Genomic DNA, 18,857 nt, shown 5'->3' with positions numbered 1-18,857 from the left:
GGGACCTAATCAGCCGCTGGGATTCGTCCCATAGGTATTTTGGTCCGATGCCATGTAGGTCATTACCAACACTTTGAATTGTGACCGGAAACTGATCGGCAGCCAATGCAAGCCGCGGAGTGTTAAATGTTGCCAAGGTTGGAGATCCCAGGAACAGAAAATAGATAAACCAGCCATTTCCCTTCACATTCCAACTCTGCCTCGTTTCCAACCATGATTAGTTGGGGGGGAGTTGGGAACCCATCTGTTTTTTTCGGGGGGGAGGGCTAACCACTTGCTCACTTCCTGTTGTAGCCATCCGTCACCCGGAAGAGCTGTCTTTGCTCCGGGCGCCCGAAGAGAAGGACAAACGGAAACAGAAGGAGAAAGAGGAGAGCACGACTCCGAGTTACGACCTCACCAGCGTCCGGCTGCCAGCAAGTGAGAGCATCCCAACTTTGTGTTGCACACCTATAGAGGCAGTCCTCGGCTTGCAGCAGTTCATGTAGTGACCGTTCCAAAGTTGCAACCGTGACTTATGACCGTTTTTCACACTTATGACCAAGATGGCCACGAGATCAAAATTCGAATGGCCCATATTTATGACGGTTGTGGTATCCCTTGCGACCTTCTGATGAGCAAAGTCGACGAGGAAGCCAGATTCATTTAACAACACTGCATTACCGGGAGTCCTCGACTTACAACAGTTCATTTAGTGACCATTCAGAGTTAACAAGGGCGGTGAAAAGCAGGGATTTAGGACCATTTTTCACGCTGTAGCATTATTTACATTTGGATGCTTGACAAAGGACTCACATTTACGATGGTTGCAGCATCCTGAAGTCATGTATCCCCTTTTACCACTTTCTGTGCCAATGGCGCTGCCAGATTCGCTGATTAACCATGTGAACTGCAGTGATTCCCTTAATGAAGGTAGTGAAGAAATATACAGTTATATACAGGAATGTACAGAATACAATTCCTTGGAACAAACTTCCAGCAGACGTGGTTGGTAAATCCACAGCCACTGAATGTAAACATGCCTGGGATAAACATAGATCCATCCTGAGATAAAATAGAGGAAATAGTATAAGGGCAGACGAGATGGACCATGGGGGTCTTTTTCTGCTGTCAATCTTCCATGTTTCTACGTGAGAAAAGTCATAAAATGGGGCAAAGCTCACTTAACGCATTTCTCACTTAACAACATAAATGCTGGGCCCCGTTTGTGGTCGCAGGTTGAGGATTACCTGTGCTAACTTAACACCTGCAGTGCGTCTGAAGCATCGAGATTTTGATCAAGCGGCTGTGAGGATACTACCAAAGGTCGTAAGTGTGAAAAAGAGTCATTTTCCTCAGTGCGGTTGTATCTTTGAACAGTTGTAAGTCAAGGACCACCTGAATTTGCCTGAACCAAGGAACATGTAGGGCTGGACACTGACCCCCTGACCCTTTCTCTCTCGCCCCTCCTCCTAATCCCAGGTGCAGAGCAACAGACTTTCCGCGGGATGCCTGCTCACTTTTCAGACAGCGCCGAAACCGAGGCTTGCTATCGGATGCTGTCGGTCAGCCAGACCAGCCTGACCCCCGAGCAGATTGTCCGGATGCACCGGCCGGGATCCCTTGTGGAAAAGACCAGGATCAACAGCAGGTTGGAATGGAATGGAAATAGAATGGGAATAGAATGGAATGGAATGGAATGGGAATAGAATAGAATGGAATAGAAAGGAATAGAATGGAATGGAGTAGAGTAGAATAGAATAGAATGGGAATAGAACGGAACAGAAAGGAATAGAATAGAATAGAATAGGAATAGAATGGGAATAGAATAGAATAGAACGGAACAGAAAGGAATAGAATAGAATAGAATGGGAATAGAATAGAATGGAATAGAAAGGAGTGGAGTGGAGTGGAGTGGAGTGGAGTGGAGTAGAGTAGAGTAGAGTAGAGTAGAGTAGAGTAGAGTAGAGTAGAGTAGAGTAGAGTAGAGTAGAGTAGAATAGAATAGAATAGAATGGGAATAGAACGGAACAGAAAGGAATAGAATAGAATAGAATAGAATGGGAATAGAACGGAACAGAAAGGAATAGAATAGAATAGAATAGGAATAGAATGGGAATAGAATAGAATAGAACGGAACAGAAAGGAATAGAATAGAATAGAATGGGAATAGAATAGAATGGAATAGAAAGGAGTGGAGTGGAGTGGAGTGGAGTGGAGTAGAATAGAGTAGAGTAGAGTAGAGTAGAGTAGAGTAGAGTAGAGTAGAGTAGAATAGAATAGAATAGAATGGGAATAGAACGGAACAGAAAGGAATAGAATAGAATAGGAATAGAATGGGAATAGAATAGAATAGAACAGAACAGAAAGGAATAGAATAGAATAGAATAGGAATAGAATGGGAATAGAATAGAATAGAATAGAATAGAAAGGAACAGAAAGGAACAGAATGGAATAGAATAGAATAGAATGGGAATAGAATGGGAATAGAATGGGAATAGAACGGAACAGAAAGGAATAGAATAGAATAGAATAGAATGGGAATAGAATGGGAATGGAATAAAATAGAATGGGAATAGAATAGAATAGAATGGAAATAGAATGGGAATAGAATAGAAGAGAATAGAACGGAACAGAAAGGAATAGAATAGAATAGAGTAGAATAGAATGGGAATAGAATGGGAATAGAATAGAATAGAATGGAACGGAACAGAAAGGAATAGAATAGAATAGAATGGGAGTAAAATGGGAATAGAATAGAATAGAATGGGAATAGAATGGGAATAGAACAGAACAGAACAGAATAAACACAATTGGAAGAGACCTTGGAGTGTCGCAGTGTCCCAGGATTGCACAATTCCCCTTTTGAGACAGAGCAAAGTCAATGGGGAAGCCAGATTCACTTAACGTCCACGTTACTCGCTTAACAACTGCAGGGATTCCCTTACCCGTGGCAAGAAAGGTCGTATAACGGGTCGCAGCCCTCAGGACAGTGGTCTTGCTTAGCGACGGAACTGTCGAGGCCAATCGTGGTCGTAAGTCAAGAACTGTCTGTGCTCACATCAGCCCAATTCTTCATTTTTTTTCCTCCTGTTTTCTTTTAAAAGATGGCTGGATTCGTCCCGCACTTTGCTACAACAAGAAGTAAAAGAGCAGGATTGCTTATGGCTGCGCTTCAAGTACTACAGCTTTTTCGATCTGGAGCAACAGGTGAATTTATTTATTTATTTATTTATTCATTCATTCATTCATTCATTCATTCATTTATTAGATTTGTATGCCGCCCCTCTCCGAAGGCTCGGAGATATAGCATATATCAGGCATATATCATGGTGGGTTTTTTTTTACTTATTTTAGGGAACTTCAACTGTATATTCCTCCACTTTCTGCTTTTATTTAAGGCAGAGGTAAGATAAACGTATAAACTGGGCGAAACCAGACTCAGTGGTCAGCGACTCCGAGAGGGATCGTGGCGTCTTGGTGGATTAAATATGAGCCAGCAGTATGCAGCAGCAGCCAAAAAACCGATGCAACACTAAATTGCATTAACGGAGGGATACAATCTAGGGAGGCATTAATACCGCTCTATAAAACCCTTAGTTAGACCAACCTAGAGATCTGCGTCCAGTTTTGGTGACCACACTACAAAAAAAAGCCACTGAAATTCTAGAGAAAGTGCAGAAGAGGGCAACCAGGATGATCAGGGGACTGGAGGCTATAATGTACGAAGAGCGGTTGCAGGAACTGAGCACGGATAGGGTAGCAGAGAAAAGGACCAGGGGAGATATGATAATGATGACAATGATAATAATAATAATAATAGTAGTAGTAGTAGTAATAATAGTAATAATAATAGTAATAGTAGTAATAATAATAAAAATAATAGTAGTAGTAGTAATAATAATAATAATAATAATAGTAGTAATAGTAGTAATAATAATAAAAATAATAGTAGTAGTAGTAATAATAATAATAATAGTAATAATAGTAATAATAATAGTAATAACAATAGTAATAATAGTAATAATAACAGTAATAATAATAGTAATAATAATAATAACAATAATAATAATAGTAATAGTAATAGAAATAGAAACATAGAAGACTGACGGCAGAAAAAGACCTCCTGGTCCATCTAGTCTGCCCTTATACTATTTCCTGTATTTTTATCTTACAATGGATATATGTTTATCCCAGGCATGTTTAAATTCAGTTCCTGTGGATTGACCAACCAAGTCTGCTGGAAGTTTGTTCCAAGGATCTACTACTCTTTCAGTCAAATAATATTTTCTCATGTTGCTTTTGATCTTTCCCCCAACTAACTTCAGATTGTGTCCCCTTGTTCTTGTGTTCACTTTCCTATTAAATACCACTCTAATAATAGTAATAGTAATAGTAATAGTAATAGTAATAATAATAATAATAATAATAATACTAATAATTATTATTATTATTATTATTATTATTATTATTATTAATTAGATTTGTATGCCACCCTTCTCTGAAGACTCGGAGCAGCTCCCAACATCAATACAAAATACAAATCCAATGTCTAAAAAGCAAAACAGTTAAAAACCCTTGATTTAAAAACAATCACACAACCCAAACAAACCGTACATAAAACGGAGCGGCCAAGGGGAATCAATTTCCCCATGGCAGGCGGCAAAGGTGGGTTTTTTGATGGTGGTCTTCCAACATTTGAGGGGCTGCCACAGAGAGGAGGGGGTCAGACATGTTTTCCAAGGCACCCAGAAGGCCAGACAAGGAATAATGGATGGAAGCTGACCAAAGAGAGATTATTCAACCTGGAAATAAGGAGGAATCTTTCTGACAGTGAGAATGAAGGGGTTATAGTTGCCCACCCCTCATCTAAGGGGTAATTGTTGCTGCAGCAATCCAGCATCCATCAATCCCTATTCAAGTCACGTATCGGTTGACAACAAAGAGGTATTTTGCAAGCCAAAGTTTCTAGTCCTCAGGCCGTAAAGCATTAAAATATATTCATATATTTTGATCTGGATTTCAGCGCTGCCGGTGGGGAAAAAGGCCCACGTGTGTGGCAATTTGGTGTTTAAAAATCGCCTTCTCATTTCTAGATTATTTCCCACAGTCAAATTAAGGTGTGATTTGTCAACATTGCTGGGTTGCCAGGGAAGAGCGTGTGAGGCATATCTCAAAAGGGGAAAATATATATATATATTTAGCACAAAGTTTCCTTCTGAAAGGGAACAGAAAGCAGGTGGCTCAACAGTATTGGGTAATACGCGCAAATAGTTTTATTTCCTGCCAATGCGGGAAGTGTGTTTTCCCTCCGTTTATGGGTCAAACCCCCCACCACCACCACCATGGGGCACAAGGAGGCTTGTATTTGGAAAAAAAGATTTCAATTCTCTTTTAGGTCTTATTTATTTATTTATTTATTGGATTTGTATGCCGCCCCTCTCCGGAGACTCGGAGCGGCTAACAGTAACAATAAAACAGTGTACAATAGTAATCTAATACCAAAAACGATTGAAAAACCCATTAATATAAAAACCAAACATACATACATACATACTTGACTTAGTAGTAGTTGTATTTTAACGTGGGGGTGGGGGGGCTCCGAATTTTGTGGTTTTTTTGCAGACGTTTCGTGACCCAACTTGGTAACATCATCAGAGCTAAAAAGGAGTGGGGCTTGCTTGCTCTCTGTCAGTGTTGGTGGGAATGGACTTTGCGATTCCTTGATTGGGTCCGGTGTTAACTGTTAGTTCCTTTGAGTTGGTGGTTGATTGATTGACGTATTGTTTGTCTCTTCACTGTGAGAGCAAGCCCCGCAGCCTAGTAGCACTGATAATATTGTCTAGTTTGATAATGAGATGTCTGTAGGAAAACAACCAAAGTCAGAGACCACCAGGCACCCCAATTGTGGTCCTCCTCTTCCTCCTCCTCCTCCTCTCCACAATCCCCATTTCCTTCTAGCACTGATGATGTTACCTAGTTGGGTCATAAAACGTCTGCTACAAAACCAGCCATCTCAGAGGGCACCAAGGACCCCCACGATTCGACACCGAGCTACAAACGCTCTCTTCTTTCCCTGTCGCATTTTAAACACGTGTTTCTTTGTGTCCTAGAGCTCAGGGTGCTCGCTTGAGAGAAAGCCACTTGCAACGGAGGCCGACTTTAAAAGCTTTGTCTCACCCGTTGACTCCCTTTCCTTGCAGTACGACGCCGTCAGGATCAACCAGCTGTACGAACAGGCCCGCTGGTCGGTGCTGCTGGAGGAGACCGACTGCACCGAAGAAGAAATGATCATCTTCGCTGCCTTACAGGTAATGCGGTCTTCCCCCACCTCAAAAAAATGTTCCATTTAAACAACAACAACAACAATAATAATAATAATAATTATTATTATTAATAATTATTATTATTATTATTTATTCGATTTGTATGCCGCCCCTCTCTGAGGACTCGGAGCGGCTGACAACAAAAATACCACGTCACAAATCCAATATATTAAAACACATTAAAAACCTATTACAGTAGTACCTCGGGATACGAGCTGCCCTAGATGCGAGTATTTCAAGATACGAGCCACGAGGGGAGAGACATTTCTGTTCTAGTCCCAAGCTCAAATTCGGGACACGAGCCGAGCGTCCACTAGGTGGCGCAAGAATCCTTGCTTTTGGTTATCTCGGAGGGGGAAAACAACTTGTTCCAGATACGAGTTGCCTCGAGATACAAGCTCCCTTATGGAACGAACTATGCTCATATCTAGGGGTACTACTGTATTTAAAAAACTATACACTCAAACAGACCATACACAATTCTACCATAGCCTTAGCATAGCCTAAGGGAAACTCAGTTCCCCCATGCCTGGCGACATAGGTGGGTTTCGAGTAGCTTACGAAAGGCAAGGAGGGTGGGGGCGGTTCTAATCTCCGGGGGGAGTTGATTCCAGAGGGCCAGGGCCGCCACAGAAAAGGCTCTTCCCCTGGGTCCCGCCAGACGACATTGCTTAGTCGACGGGACCCGGAGCAGGCCGACTCTGTGGGGCCTTATTGGGTGCTGGGATTCGTGGGGCAGAAGACGGTTATTATCCCCGTGCCTTAGGGCTGGGAAGCTTTCCACGGTTTTAATAAGCATTGCCTGTGCTCTGTCCTAGTATCACATCAACCAGCTGTCCTTGAACGCCACCCCTGTGGAGCAGTCCAGCGAATCGGGCCTGGATGACTTAGACAAAGCTTTGGCTAACTTGGAGGTCAAACTGGAAGGCTCAGCCCCAAGTCCAAACGTTTTGGTAAGGACTAAGATTTATTTCACAGGAAAGTCTTCAACATTCAACCCAAAATTCTTAAGCCCAAAGTTTCTCCTGCTTAAGTGAGACAGTGGCTCAGTGAATTCGGCCCCGTTTTCCAAATATCGGAAGTGAATCACTGCAGCACTTAACCTGGTCATTAAGTGAAACTGGCTCCCCCCCCTTTGAGTTTGGCTTGTCAGAAGGTCGCAAAAGGCGACCGTCGTAAATGTGAGTCGGTTACCAAGCATCAGGATTTTGATCCTGTGAAAAACAGCCATACATCCCCTTTTTTTTCAGTGGCGTCGTAACTTTGAACGGTCACTAAATGAACAGCTGTAAGTCAAAGACTCCTTGTATGTTATCCATCAATTTTGATATCTCCCATCTGCATAGGATGGTGCACAAACATAGAAAAACAAAGGGAGTTTACATAAATATATTAGATAATATATAAATGTATGTATTAATAATACATATATTATGTAAATGTATATAAATATAATACAAATTCTGGGAGCTTAAGCCCCCAGGTTGTAAAGGGACCATAGTTGCCCACCTCTAATCTAAAGTATAATTGCTGCAACAACCCAGGACTAGTCAAACCCCAATGAAGGATCATGGCTTATTGCGGGATTCTGGGAGTTGAAAGTCTACACATCTTAAAATGGCTTAAGGTTGGGGAAACACTTTTTAAAAGTAATCCAGAAATATAATAATCCTTTTTTTAAATTTTGGCTGTTTCCCTCTGGCCTCCTCTTTAGGACAGTCTGACGGCCATCCCCGAGCTGAAGGACCATCTCCGAATCTTCAGGTTAGTCTTTTTTAACATGGCTAGTTTCTTTTTAATGTCATGGTGGGGTTTTTTGCAACAGATGTCCAAAAATGTCCAAAGATACTTCACCAGAAGAGCCCTTCACTCCTCCACTCGAAACAGAATACCCTACGAGACTAGACTTTCAATCCTGGGCCTAGAAAGTTTAGAACTAAGACGCCTTAAACAAGATCTAAGTGCTGCCCACAAGATCATATGCTGCAACGTCCTGCCTGTCGGCGACTACTTCAGCTTCAACCACAACAACACAAGAGCACACGACAGATTTAAACTTAATATTAACCGCTCCAAACTTGACTGTAAAAAATATGACTTCAGTAACCGAGTTGTCGAAGCGTGGAACTCATTACCGGACTTCATAGTGTCATCCCCAAACCTCCAACACTTTACCCTTAGATTATCTACGGTTGACCTATCCAGATTCCTAAGAGGTCAGTAAGGGGCGAGTACAAGTGCCCTAGAGTGCCTTCCGTCCCCTGTCCTATTGCTCTCCTATATCTCCTATACCTTTCTTCTATTCCTATATCTCTTCTTCTATTCTTTCATTGATATGTTCTCTTACTATACCTTCTTTTCTATTATTTCTTAGATATATTTTACTATGAGTATCTCCTCTATAACCAATACGTGTAAGTTGAAGCTACCTAGAATAGTATTTCTCAATCTTGACAACTTTAAGATGTATGGACTTCAATTCCCAGAATTCCCCAACTGGGGAATTCTGGGATTTGAAATCCATACGTTCTAAAGTTGCCCTAGTTGACAAACCCTGCTATAATAGGTTTGGAATCTCCATTTCCAAAGGTTATTTTAAAAAAAGTTTGGACAGCCACCTCTTTAGGATGGTCAAACTGGTATTCCTGCACGCTAAAGAGTTGGAGTAGTAGAGGAACCCCAGGAGATGCCTTCAACTCCACAACTCTGTGATTCTCCAGCTATTTTGTTCACCCCTCTTTTATTCCTCCCAGGCCCCGTAAGTTGACCCTGAAAGGCTATAAGCAGTTCTGGGTGACTTTCAAAGAGACGACCATCTCGTATTACAAGAGCCCAGAAGAGGCGCTGGGAGAACCTGTCCAACAGCTCAGCCTAAAAGGTGAGACCACCATCATATCAAGGAAAAGATGGCACGATCCAATGACTACCCACTTCGCAGTGTCTTGGTTGCAACCTCTAGTTTGTTGGCCGAAAGGATCTCGAGAAGAACCTGTTGGTCCTCAGCCAGAGTAGACCATGTTTCGGAGTAGATCTTGAGTCGCCGCGAGAAGGGCGGCATAGAAATCTAATCAATCAATCAATCAATAAAATGTTCACAGAGTTGAGCATTTCTAAATGAAGAGGACTCCGAATAAATTTCTCAATTCCAGCCAGGATGCCAAAGGTTGACAACCAAGGAAGATGAGTGCCAATACCACTTGAAAATTGGGGGCGGGTGTATTTATTTTATTTCATTTCATTTCATTTCATTTCATTTCATTTCATTTCATTTCATTTCATTTCATTTCATTATTTTATTTATTTTATTTTATTTTATTTTATTTATTTTATTTTATTTTATTTTATTTTATTTATTTTATTTTATTTATTTTATTTATTTTATTTTATTTTTAATTTAATTTATTTTTTTTTATTTTTTTATTTTTTTTATTTTATTTTTTTTTATTTTATTATTTTATTATATTTATTTTATTTATTTTATTTATTTTATTTATTTTATTTATTTTATTTATTTTATTTATTTTATTTATTTACTTATTTTATTTATTTTATTTTATTATTTTATTTTATTTTATTTTATTTTATTTTATTTATTTAATTTGTATGCCGCCCCTCTCCGCAGACTCGGGGCGGCTCACAACAGCAACAGAAAAACAGTGTAAAACACAAATTCAATAATTAGAAAGCTAAAAACCCATAATTTAAAAAACATTCACACAGCATACCATACATAAGCAGTATAGGCCTGGGGAAGATATTTCAGTTCCCCCATGCCTGACAACAGAGGTGGGTCTTAAGGAGTTTGCGAAAGGCAAGGAAGGCGGGGGCTGTTCTAATCTCAGGGGGGAGCTGGTTCCAGAGGGTCGGGGCCGCCACAGAGAAGGCTGTTCCCCTGGGACCCGCCAAACGACATTGTTTGGTCGACGGGACCCGGAGAAGGCCCACTCTGTGGGACCTAATCGGTCGCTGGGATTCGTGTGGCAGGAGACGGTCCCGGATTGCTCCCAGATTGGCCTGGTTCTCCGAACCGGATGGGTCGGCGAAGGGATGCTCCACCACCCATCCGGGGTGCTTCTGCGCATGTGCACAAGTGTTGTGCGTGTGTACTTGTACGCACGCAAACCAGTAGCAAAATCATTTAGAGCCCACCAGTGAACCACGGACCATGTCATGATCAGATAAGTTTTATTTGGTCTAAAGTAAGGGTTGGATCGAAAAAATTTAGCAACCGGTTCTCTGCCCGGTTGCTGAGTGGGTGTGGCCATGGTGAGCTTTTCTTGAGCCTGTGGGAGGGCAAAAATGGCCTCTCCTGGGCTCCATTTCCAGACTTCCGGAACTTTTGTGAGGCCCATTTTTCACCTCCCCAAGCTAGAGGACAAAAATGCCCTCCCCTAGGCTCCAGAAGCCCTCTGGAGGCCAGAAACAGGCCCATTTCCAGACTTCCAGAACTTTTGTGAGGCCCATTTTTCACCTCCCCAAGGTAGAGGCTTTCATCGAGCCTCCAGGAGGACACAAATGGCCTTCTGTAGGCTCCAGAAGCCCTCTGGAGGCCAGAAACGGGCCCATTTCCAGACTTCTGGAACGTCCTAGAAACCAGTTTTTCGCCTTCACACAGCTGCCCCGTGGGTCCTGCACTTATCTGGCATTGAAAAGGGACGGCGTGGAGACTCCTGGGAGGGGAGGGACAGAGTGAGTGGAGCCCGCCAGTCCTTGCAACCATAGTTTCCTCTAAGCTGAGCAGTGAGCAATCGCTTACTTAAAAATCATCATCAACTCAGAGTTTTCCAAACCTGCCCAGAAGCCGAGAGGGAAAGAGTGAGAGGGAAGGAGAGAGAGAGGAAGAGAGAGAAACAGATAGAAAAAAGAGAGGAAGGAAAAGAGAAAGAAAAAGAATGGGAGTAAGGAAGAGAGAAAGAAAATCAAAATCTAGTTTGAAACTAGCTCAACTATTTAAGGGGCATTTTGATATTGATAGAGTTGCCCTATTATGAGCTCACTGTTATAGACACACAGTACAGTATTTTATTTTGAAATTCTCGGAGGCAAAACAGGGTGGGTTTTTTGTTTGTTTGTTTGTTTGTTTATTTCTGTGCCGCCCAGTCCCAAAGGGACTGCCGCTCAGACACTATACTTTTCCACCCACCCCCCAAAAAATTAGAGGGAACACTGCTTGCAACTACCGGTTTGGTGAACCAGATGTAAAATTAGCATCCGTTTCGCCCGAACCGGTCCAAACTGGCTAAATCCCACCCCTGGACTTCCCCAACCCCTTCTCTCTCTCTCTCTTTCATCCAGGCTGTGAAGTGGTGCCAGATGTCAACATCTCCGGCCAGAAATTCTGCATCAAGTTGCTGGTCCCTTCTCCTGATGGAATGAGCGAAGTCCACCTGAGATGTTCGGACGTGAGTGAGGCAAAGACGGGGAGGGAAGGAAGCCAAGTTTGGGATGAGAGTTGGGCAGAGCGTCAGATGGACTGCTGGGCCCAACCTTGGTTGGACCTCAAATACAAGACCTAACTGAAGTATCTCAGAAGTTGGCGCTTCGGGACGTCCAACATAGAAGAACCACCACGTGTGAAGATCACCCAACTGTATTTTATAAAGATGTCGGAATGGTTGAAGCATCTTTCTCTCCCTTGTCCCTTAACCAGGAGCAGCAATACGCCAATTGGATGGCCGGCTGCCGTTTGGCCGCGAAAGGGAAGACGATGGCGGACGCGTCCTACCAAGCCGAAAAGGAGAACATCCTCTCCTTCCTAAAGTTGCAGAAGACCAACCCAGAAATGTCCCTCACTGCAGAGACGGAAGGGACCCAATGGCTGGTATCTCCTCGCTATCAGAAGAAGTTCAAACCTAAGCAGGTATCGTTTGTCCTCCAGGCGGCCGTTGTAATTTCCCACAATGCCCTGGAGGGAGGCTAGCTGAGGATCATGGGAAACCAACAGGGCGGTTGCTGAGAGGGGTAAATAAAATTGAATAGAAATCCAGGACAAAGTTGAAGTCATTCTTACGGTGACCACTGCCACTTCCTCATTCCTCTTCCTTCTCACTTTCTATCCTACTAAATATATCCGAAAAAAACCCCAGAATGTGTAACTGACCATTGTAATAGCAATGGAAAAAGGGTGCAGTGGCTCAGTGGTGCTGAGCTTGTCAATCAAAGAACTGCAGAAAAAACAATGGCTGCCAACCTGCCTTCCATTGAGGACCAGTATACTGCACGAGTCAAAAAAAGAGGGCGGGGAAAATATTTACTGACCCCTGGCATCCTGGACACAAATTGTTTCAACTCCCTCCCTCAAAACGTCGCTACAGAGCACTGCACACCAAGACAACTAGACTCAAAGACAGTTTTTTCCCCGAACGCCATCACTCTGCTAAACAAATAATTCCCTCAACACCGTCAGACTTTTTACTAAATCTGCACTTCTATTTCTACTAGTTTTTTCTCATCATTCCTATCACCCTTTTCCTCCCACTTAGGACTGTATGACTGTAACCTTGTATCCTAAGATTTTTATTAATATTGTTTCTTCCTTGCTTATTTGACCCCTATGACAATCATTAAGTGTTGTACCACACGATTCTTGACAAATGTCTCTTTTTCTTTTATGCACATTGAGAGCATCTGCACCAAAGACAAATTCCTTGTGTGTCCAATCACACTTGGCCAATAAAATTCTATTCTATTCTATTCTAGAAACATAGAAACATAGAAGTCTGACGGCAGAAAAAGACCTCATGGTCCATCTAGTCTGCCCTTATACTATTTCCTGTATTTTATCTTACAATGGATATATGTTTATCCCAGGCATGTTTAAATTCAGTTACTGTGGATTTACTAACCACGTCTGCTGGAAGTTTGTTCCAAGGATCTACTACTCTTTCAGTAAAATAATATTTTCTCACGTTGCTTTTGATCTTTCCCCCAACTAACTTCAGATTGCATCCCCTTGTTCTTGGGTTCACTTTCCTATTAAAAACACTTCCCTCCTGAACCTTATTTAACCCTTTAACATATTTAAATGTTTCGATCATGTCCCCCCTTTTCCTTCTGTCCTCCAGACTATACAGATTGAGTTCATGAAGTCTTTCCTGATACGTTTTATGCTTAAGACCTTCCACCATTCTTGTAGCCCGTCTTTGGACCCGTTCAATTTTGTCAATATCTTTTTGTAGGTGAGGTCTCCAGAACTGAACACAGTATTATTCCAAATGTGGTCTCACCAGCGCTCTATATATTCTGTTCTGTTCCGTTCCATTCCATTCCATTCCATTCTATAAGAAAGGTCGGCCACTCGGCGGTTCGAATCCCTAGCGCCGCATAACTTGTCCCAGCTGCTGCCAACCCAGCTGTTTTGAAAGCACGTAAAAAAAAAATGCAAGTAGAAAAATAGGGACCACCTTCGGTGGGTGGATAACAGCGTTCCGTGAGCCTTTGGCGTTTAGTCATGCTGGCCACATGACCACGGAGACGTCTTCAGATAGTGCTGGCTCTTTGGCTTTGAAATGGAGATGAGCACTGACCCCTAGAGTTGGGAACGACTAGCACACATGTGAGGGGAAACTTGAATTTTTAATAGCGATGGAAACTCCGGTCCAAATTGTGAATGTAGGTTGAAGGCTACCTGTAGAGTAATAGAGAACCTGCAATACATTTCCATATACAGTGATACCTTGTCTTACGAACTTAATTGGTTCCGGGACGAGGTTCTTAAGGTGAAAAGTTTGTAAGACGAAACAATGTTTCCCATAGGAATCAATGGAAAAGTGATTAATGCGTGCAAGCCCAAAACTCACCCCTTTTGCCAGCTGAAGTGCCCGTTTTTGTGCTGCTGGGATTCCCCTGAGGCTCCCCTCCATGGGAAACCCCACCTCCAGACTTCCGTTGCCAGCAAAGCACCTGTTTTTGCGCTGCTGGTAGTCTGGAGGTTGGGTTTCCCAGCGAGGGGAGCCTCAGCGAAATCACAGCATCACAAAAAAAATGGAAGTCCTCAAAACCCCACCTCCGGACTTCCGTGTTTTTGTGATGCTGCGATTTCGCTGAGGCTCCCCTTGCTGGGAAACCCCACCTCCAGACTTCCATTGCCAGCGAAGCGCCTGTTTTTGCACTGCTGGGATTCCCCCGCAGCATCGCAAAAACACGGAAGTCCAGAGGTGGGGTTTCCCATGGAGGGGAGCCTCAGGGCATCCCGGCAGCGCAAAAAAAAAGCGCTTTGCTGGCAACAGAAGTTCAGAGGCGGGGAATCCCAGTGGCGGCAGCAGCAGCTTGGGTTTGTAAGGTGAAAATAGTTTGGAAGAAGAGGCCAAAAAATCTTAAACCCTGGGTTTGTATCTCGAAAAGTTTGTATGACGAGGGGCTTGCAAGACGGGGTATCACTGTATGTGTGTTTTTCCTCCTTTTGTGTTGTTCTGGAAGGGTGCAGGGGCTTGAGGCCTTCCATCCATTTCTCTCTGATCTCTTTCTGTTGGCAAATGTTGGCAGCTAACTCCCCGCATCCTGGAGGCCTACCAGAATGTCTCTCAGCACTCCCTGCCGGAAGCCAAGATGAAATTCGTCCAAGCCTGGCAATCCCTCCCTGATTTCGGCATCTCGTACTTTGTGGTCAGGTAAGGAGCCGGCTCCATTTATTTTCCTGAGAAGGTGGGTGGGCTTCCTGGAGGGGCGTCAAGAGTTTGGGGAAAGGAATGGGAGGCGGGAGGTCAGCAGAGGGGACGGGAATCTGCTGGCCACTCATTTCATAGAGGGCAATGAAACCCATGGGCTAAGAAACCTAGAAGAAAGAGTTTGAATCAATGGACAGACTGATGGATGATGGTTGGGAATTTATTGGTTTCCAAGATTTGATTGATTGGTTCTAAAAGCATCATTCAAAGAATTTTCCTGCAATTTATATACTTCTTGGAAAGCCTTCCTTCCTTCCTTCCTTCCTTCCTTCCTTCCTTCCTTCCTTCCTTCCTCCCTCCTTGAATGTTCTTGCAATTGACATACCTTAGAAATTTCCTTCCTTCCTTCCTTCCTTCCTTTCTTCCTTCTTGAATGTTCTTGCAATTGACATACCTTAGAAATTTCCTTCCTTCCTTCCTTCCTTCCTTCTTGAATGTTCTTGCAATTGACATACCTTAGAAATTTCCTTCCTTCCTTCCTTCCTTCCTTCCTTCCTTCCTTCCTTCCTTCCTTCCTTCTTGAATGTTCTTGCAATTGACATACCTTAGAAATTTCCTTCCTTCCTTCCTTCCTTCCTTCCTTCCTTCTTGAATGTTCTTGCAATTGACATACCTTAGAAATTTCCTTCCTTCCTTCCTGAATGTTCTAGCAATTGACATACTTTAAAAATTTCCTTCCTTCCTTCCTTCCTTCTTGAATGTTCTTGCAATTGACATACCTTAGAAATTTCCTTCCTTCCTTCCTGAATGTTCTTGCAATTGACATACTTTAGAAATTTCCTTCCTTCCTTCCTGAATGTTCTTGCAATTGACATACTTTAGAAATTTCCTTCCTTCCTTTCTTCCTTCCCTCCCTCCTTCCTTCCTTCCTTCTTGAATGTTCTTGCAATTGACATACCTTAGAAATTTCCTTCCTTCCCCCCTCCCTCCCTTAATAGCATTGATTTTATCCTTAAGGATAAAATGGCCCAGATGTTTGGTTGCCTTGTAGCTTAAGGAAGGTCAGATGTTTGGCTCTTTGCAACTTAAGAAAAAAAACACACCACCGGAGCCAGCTCGGGGTTTTAGCTTTCCGAACCAGGAACTGTCTCCTGACAGGAAGTGGGCCGACCTTCACGGGGCTCCCGCACTTCGCACGCAGGTTCAAAGGCAGCAGGAAAGACGAAATCTTGGGGATCGCCAACAACCGCTTGATCCGGATCGACCTGGCCGTCGGGGACGTGGTGAAGACCTGGCGGTACAGCAACATGCGCCAGTGGAACGTCAACTGGGACATTCGGCAGGTGAGCCCACGCCGAAGGATTTGAACTCTTGAAAGTGGATTCGAACTCTGTTCATTTGGCCCGTCCCAGAAACTGTGGCCGAGGGACAAACAGACCGAGGGACAATAGACCTGCATGAACCTGAAGGACCCCCAAAGGTGGCAGATATGCCAATGTTATTAGGGTCTGACTTAGAGGAGGAGGAAGATCAGGAACCTTTTTTTAGATGCCCGCTAAGAAAAAGACAAGAATACTTGTATGGGAAAAGGAAGTAGCCTGTAGTTTGTTAACTCTAGGGAATTGTTGACCACTCCCTATAGGTATTTAAGGGTGGCGTATGGGAAATCTGGGGTGGAGTTCCAACCTTTTGCAATGCAGTTGAATGACTTATGAGGTTTCAGCCAGGTTACGCTAGCCAACTGTTATTTCCCTGCTAAAATGCTTGGCCCTGTCTGCGGAGATGCTGGCGAGCTGCAAAAGTAAGTCAGTGAAACAATTCACAATAAGCTTTGATCTTTGGCAGCGGCCTAGCAGCTGGACTGTTACCTTTTAACTACTCTCACTGAGAAGCTGCCAAGATAAACTCACATGCATGACTTTGGCTTGTATAAATGAGGATTTCTATATAAACAAGATTGATTTGAAATGTCAGATTCCTCCTTTGTTTTCAAGCTGCGTAGGCCCGGCATAGAACAAACTCCAAGCCGATGGTTAATTGAGAAGGTTCCTGCACACAGGTTGTGTTGTGGTTAGCTCTGGCCCTGCTCCTGCCCCAAGGACTGTGGATGTGGGGGAGACATCCACATGCTGCAGGCCTGTTTTGCCCCCGGTGGAATCTGATGATGAAGGCTCCTCTGACCAAGAAGACATGAGTGACAGGGAGGAGAGTGGGGCAGACAGCTCAGAAGGAGATCAAGTATCTGGCTCCTCCTTGGATTCGGAACAAGATTTAATGATACAGCCAAGCATGCGGAGAGCGATGCATAGGCAGCAACAACTGAGAGATTATTGTCCAAGAAAATGAGGCCACCTGTGGTTGGGTGGGGCTGTGGTCATTAGTGAGGCTGCTATAAATAGCAGCTTGTGGGTTTGGCCATTGTGGAGGATTATCTGATCGTTGTGTTTCGTGACTGCTTTGCTGCCTTTGACCTTTTGTGTGCTGATTTCCCCCCGCTTTGAAACTAAACCAGGGCAAAGTGTGTTTCACTTTGTGAAAGAAAAAGGACTGTGAATTGCCTCACAGCTGCAAGCTAAGTATCACAGAACTGATAAAGGACTTGTACAAATTACCAGTTTGTTTGGAGACGAGGGCTCTTTGCTATACCAAAAGAGGGCTTGGTTTAAGTGAATTTTCTTTATAAAGAACATTGTTTTGAATTTTCAAACGTGTGTGTGTCTGAAATTTGTACCTGTGGATTTTGGGGAGGATTCTACCAGAGAGCCCGACAGAACAGGTTGTTAGCAATAAGGCAGTTCGATTGCCCGTGCTGGTGTGAACCTTTCCGTTTGTTTTCTCGCCTTGTTTGTCCTCAGGTGGCCATCGAATTCGATGAGCACATCAACGTGGCTTTCAGTTGCATCTCCGCCGGCTGCAAGACGGTCCACGAATACATCGGGGGCTACATCTTCCTGTCTACCCGGACAGCTGACCGAAGCCAGACGCTGAATGAAGAGCTCTTCCATAAGTTGACAGGGGGCCACGAAGCCCTCTGATGTTTCTCCTCCCAAGGCCTTCCTTCCTCCAAGGAGCAGCTGATCTCCAGGATGGGCTGCCTAGGTTCTCATGGGGGCGCCAAGGCCCCTATTGAAGTCCAGGCATCCATAAAGACTCGGAGAGCCAGGATGAAAACGATGGAGTGAGGATTTTCCCCAGAGAAGGAAAAACATTTCCCAAAGGATTCGAAGGTTACATTAATGATGGCTGTGTTGTTAGGTTTTTTTTTTAGTATTTCAAAGCAGGAAATTGGAGGGCGCGCAACCAACAGGGTTAGAGAATTTTACTCTTTCAAGTATTCCATATCTTGCCGGGAAGGACAATATTTTTTACACTTTTGAGAAACTCAGGAATTCATCCAATGCAAATTGGGATCTAGGTACTTGTTGTTATTTTTGTACGGCGTGCGACGGGGTGGGTGGGAAATGGGCGGATTGTGTTGAGTGCTTTTGTGTTAATCGTCTTCGAGGGAATTATAAAGAGGATTTTTCAGAAATAAGCTTTTTTCGCCCCAGTATGATTATTCTTTTCTCAGAAGGGCCTAGATTGCGAGGAGGCTGTTTAATGTCTCCCCAGCTACAGGTAGTCCTCGAATTTCGGCACAGTTGAGACCAAAATTTCCATCCTAAGTCGTTGCAGTTGGAAACCAAGTCAGCCCTGATTTTACGACCGTTTTTATGGCGGTTGTTAAGCGAACACCACCATCATAAGTACGGTCCGACTCTTCCAAATGGGTTTTTTTGATTGAAGACTACTATAAAAGGGCACATATTGTGACCACGTGATGATGATGATAATAATAATAATAATAATAATAATAATAATAATAATAGTAGTAGTAGTAGTAGTAATAATAGTAGTAGACTTTAGCAAAGCATTCGACAAGGTGGACCACAACCTTCTACTCTCC

At 43.4% G+C, this 18,857-nt stretch overlaps 2 protein-coding genes across 3 annotated transcripts in view; one reads left to right on the top strand and one right to left on the bottom strand.

Moving 5' to 3' along the window:
• Positions 1–293: 293 nt before the first annotated feature.
• Positions 294–18,443, top strand: FERMT3 (FERM domain containing kindlin 3). The gene is made up of 12 exons (XM_070766219.1): positions 294–420; positions 1,462–1,630; positions 3,087–3,189; positions 6,183–6,290; positions 7,124–7,258; positions 8,020–8,069; positions 9,059–9,183; positions 11,601–11,707; positions 11,956–12,165; positions 14,790–14,914; positions 16,113–16,254; positions 17,767–18,443. Exons 2-12 carry the CDS (start codon positions 1,488–1,490, stop codon positions 17,944–17,946), a joined length of 1,428 nt encoding a protein of 475 aa, XP_070622320.1. The 5' UTR covers positions 294–420; positions 1,462–1,487; the 3' UTR covers positions 17,947–18,443.
• The window catches only part of TRPT1 (tRNA phosphotransferase 1), a 35,363-nt gene continuing 19,578 nt past the window's right edge, over positions 3,073–18,857 (bottom strand). For both annotated transcript variants that reach the window (XR_011560494.1, XM_070766228.1), the window contains one exon: positions 3,073–3,111. Coding sequence is in view for 1 of the 2 variants with exons in the window: in XM_070766228.1 (XP_070622329.1) it covers positions 3,080–3,111 (32 nt within the window). In the remaining variant the exon portion in view is untranslated. The remainder of the gene's footprint in view (positions 3,112–18,857) is intronic.

Source organism: Erythrolamprus reginae, chromosome 13 (assembly GCF_031021105.1).
Source record: "Erythrolamprus reginae isolate rEryReg1 chromosome 13, rEryReg1.hap1, whole genome shotgun sequence".
Lineage (NCBI taxonomy): Eukaryota > Metazoa > Chordata > Lepidosauria > Squamata > Dipsadidae > Erythrolamprus > Erythrolamprus reginae.
Note: the sequence above shows the minus strand (reverse complement) of the source record. Positions and strands in the feature narration are given on the sequence as shown.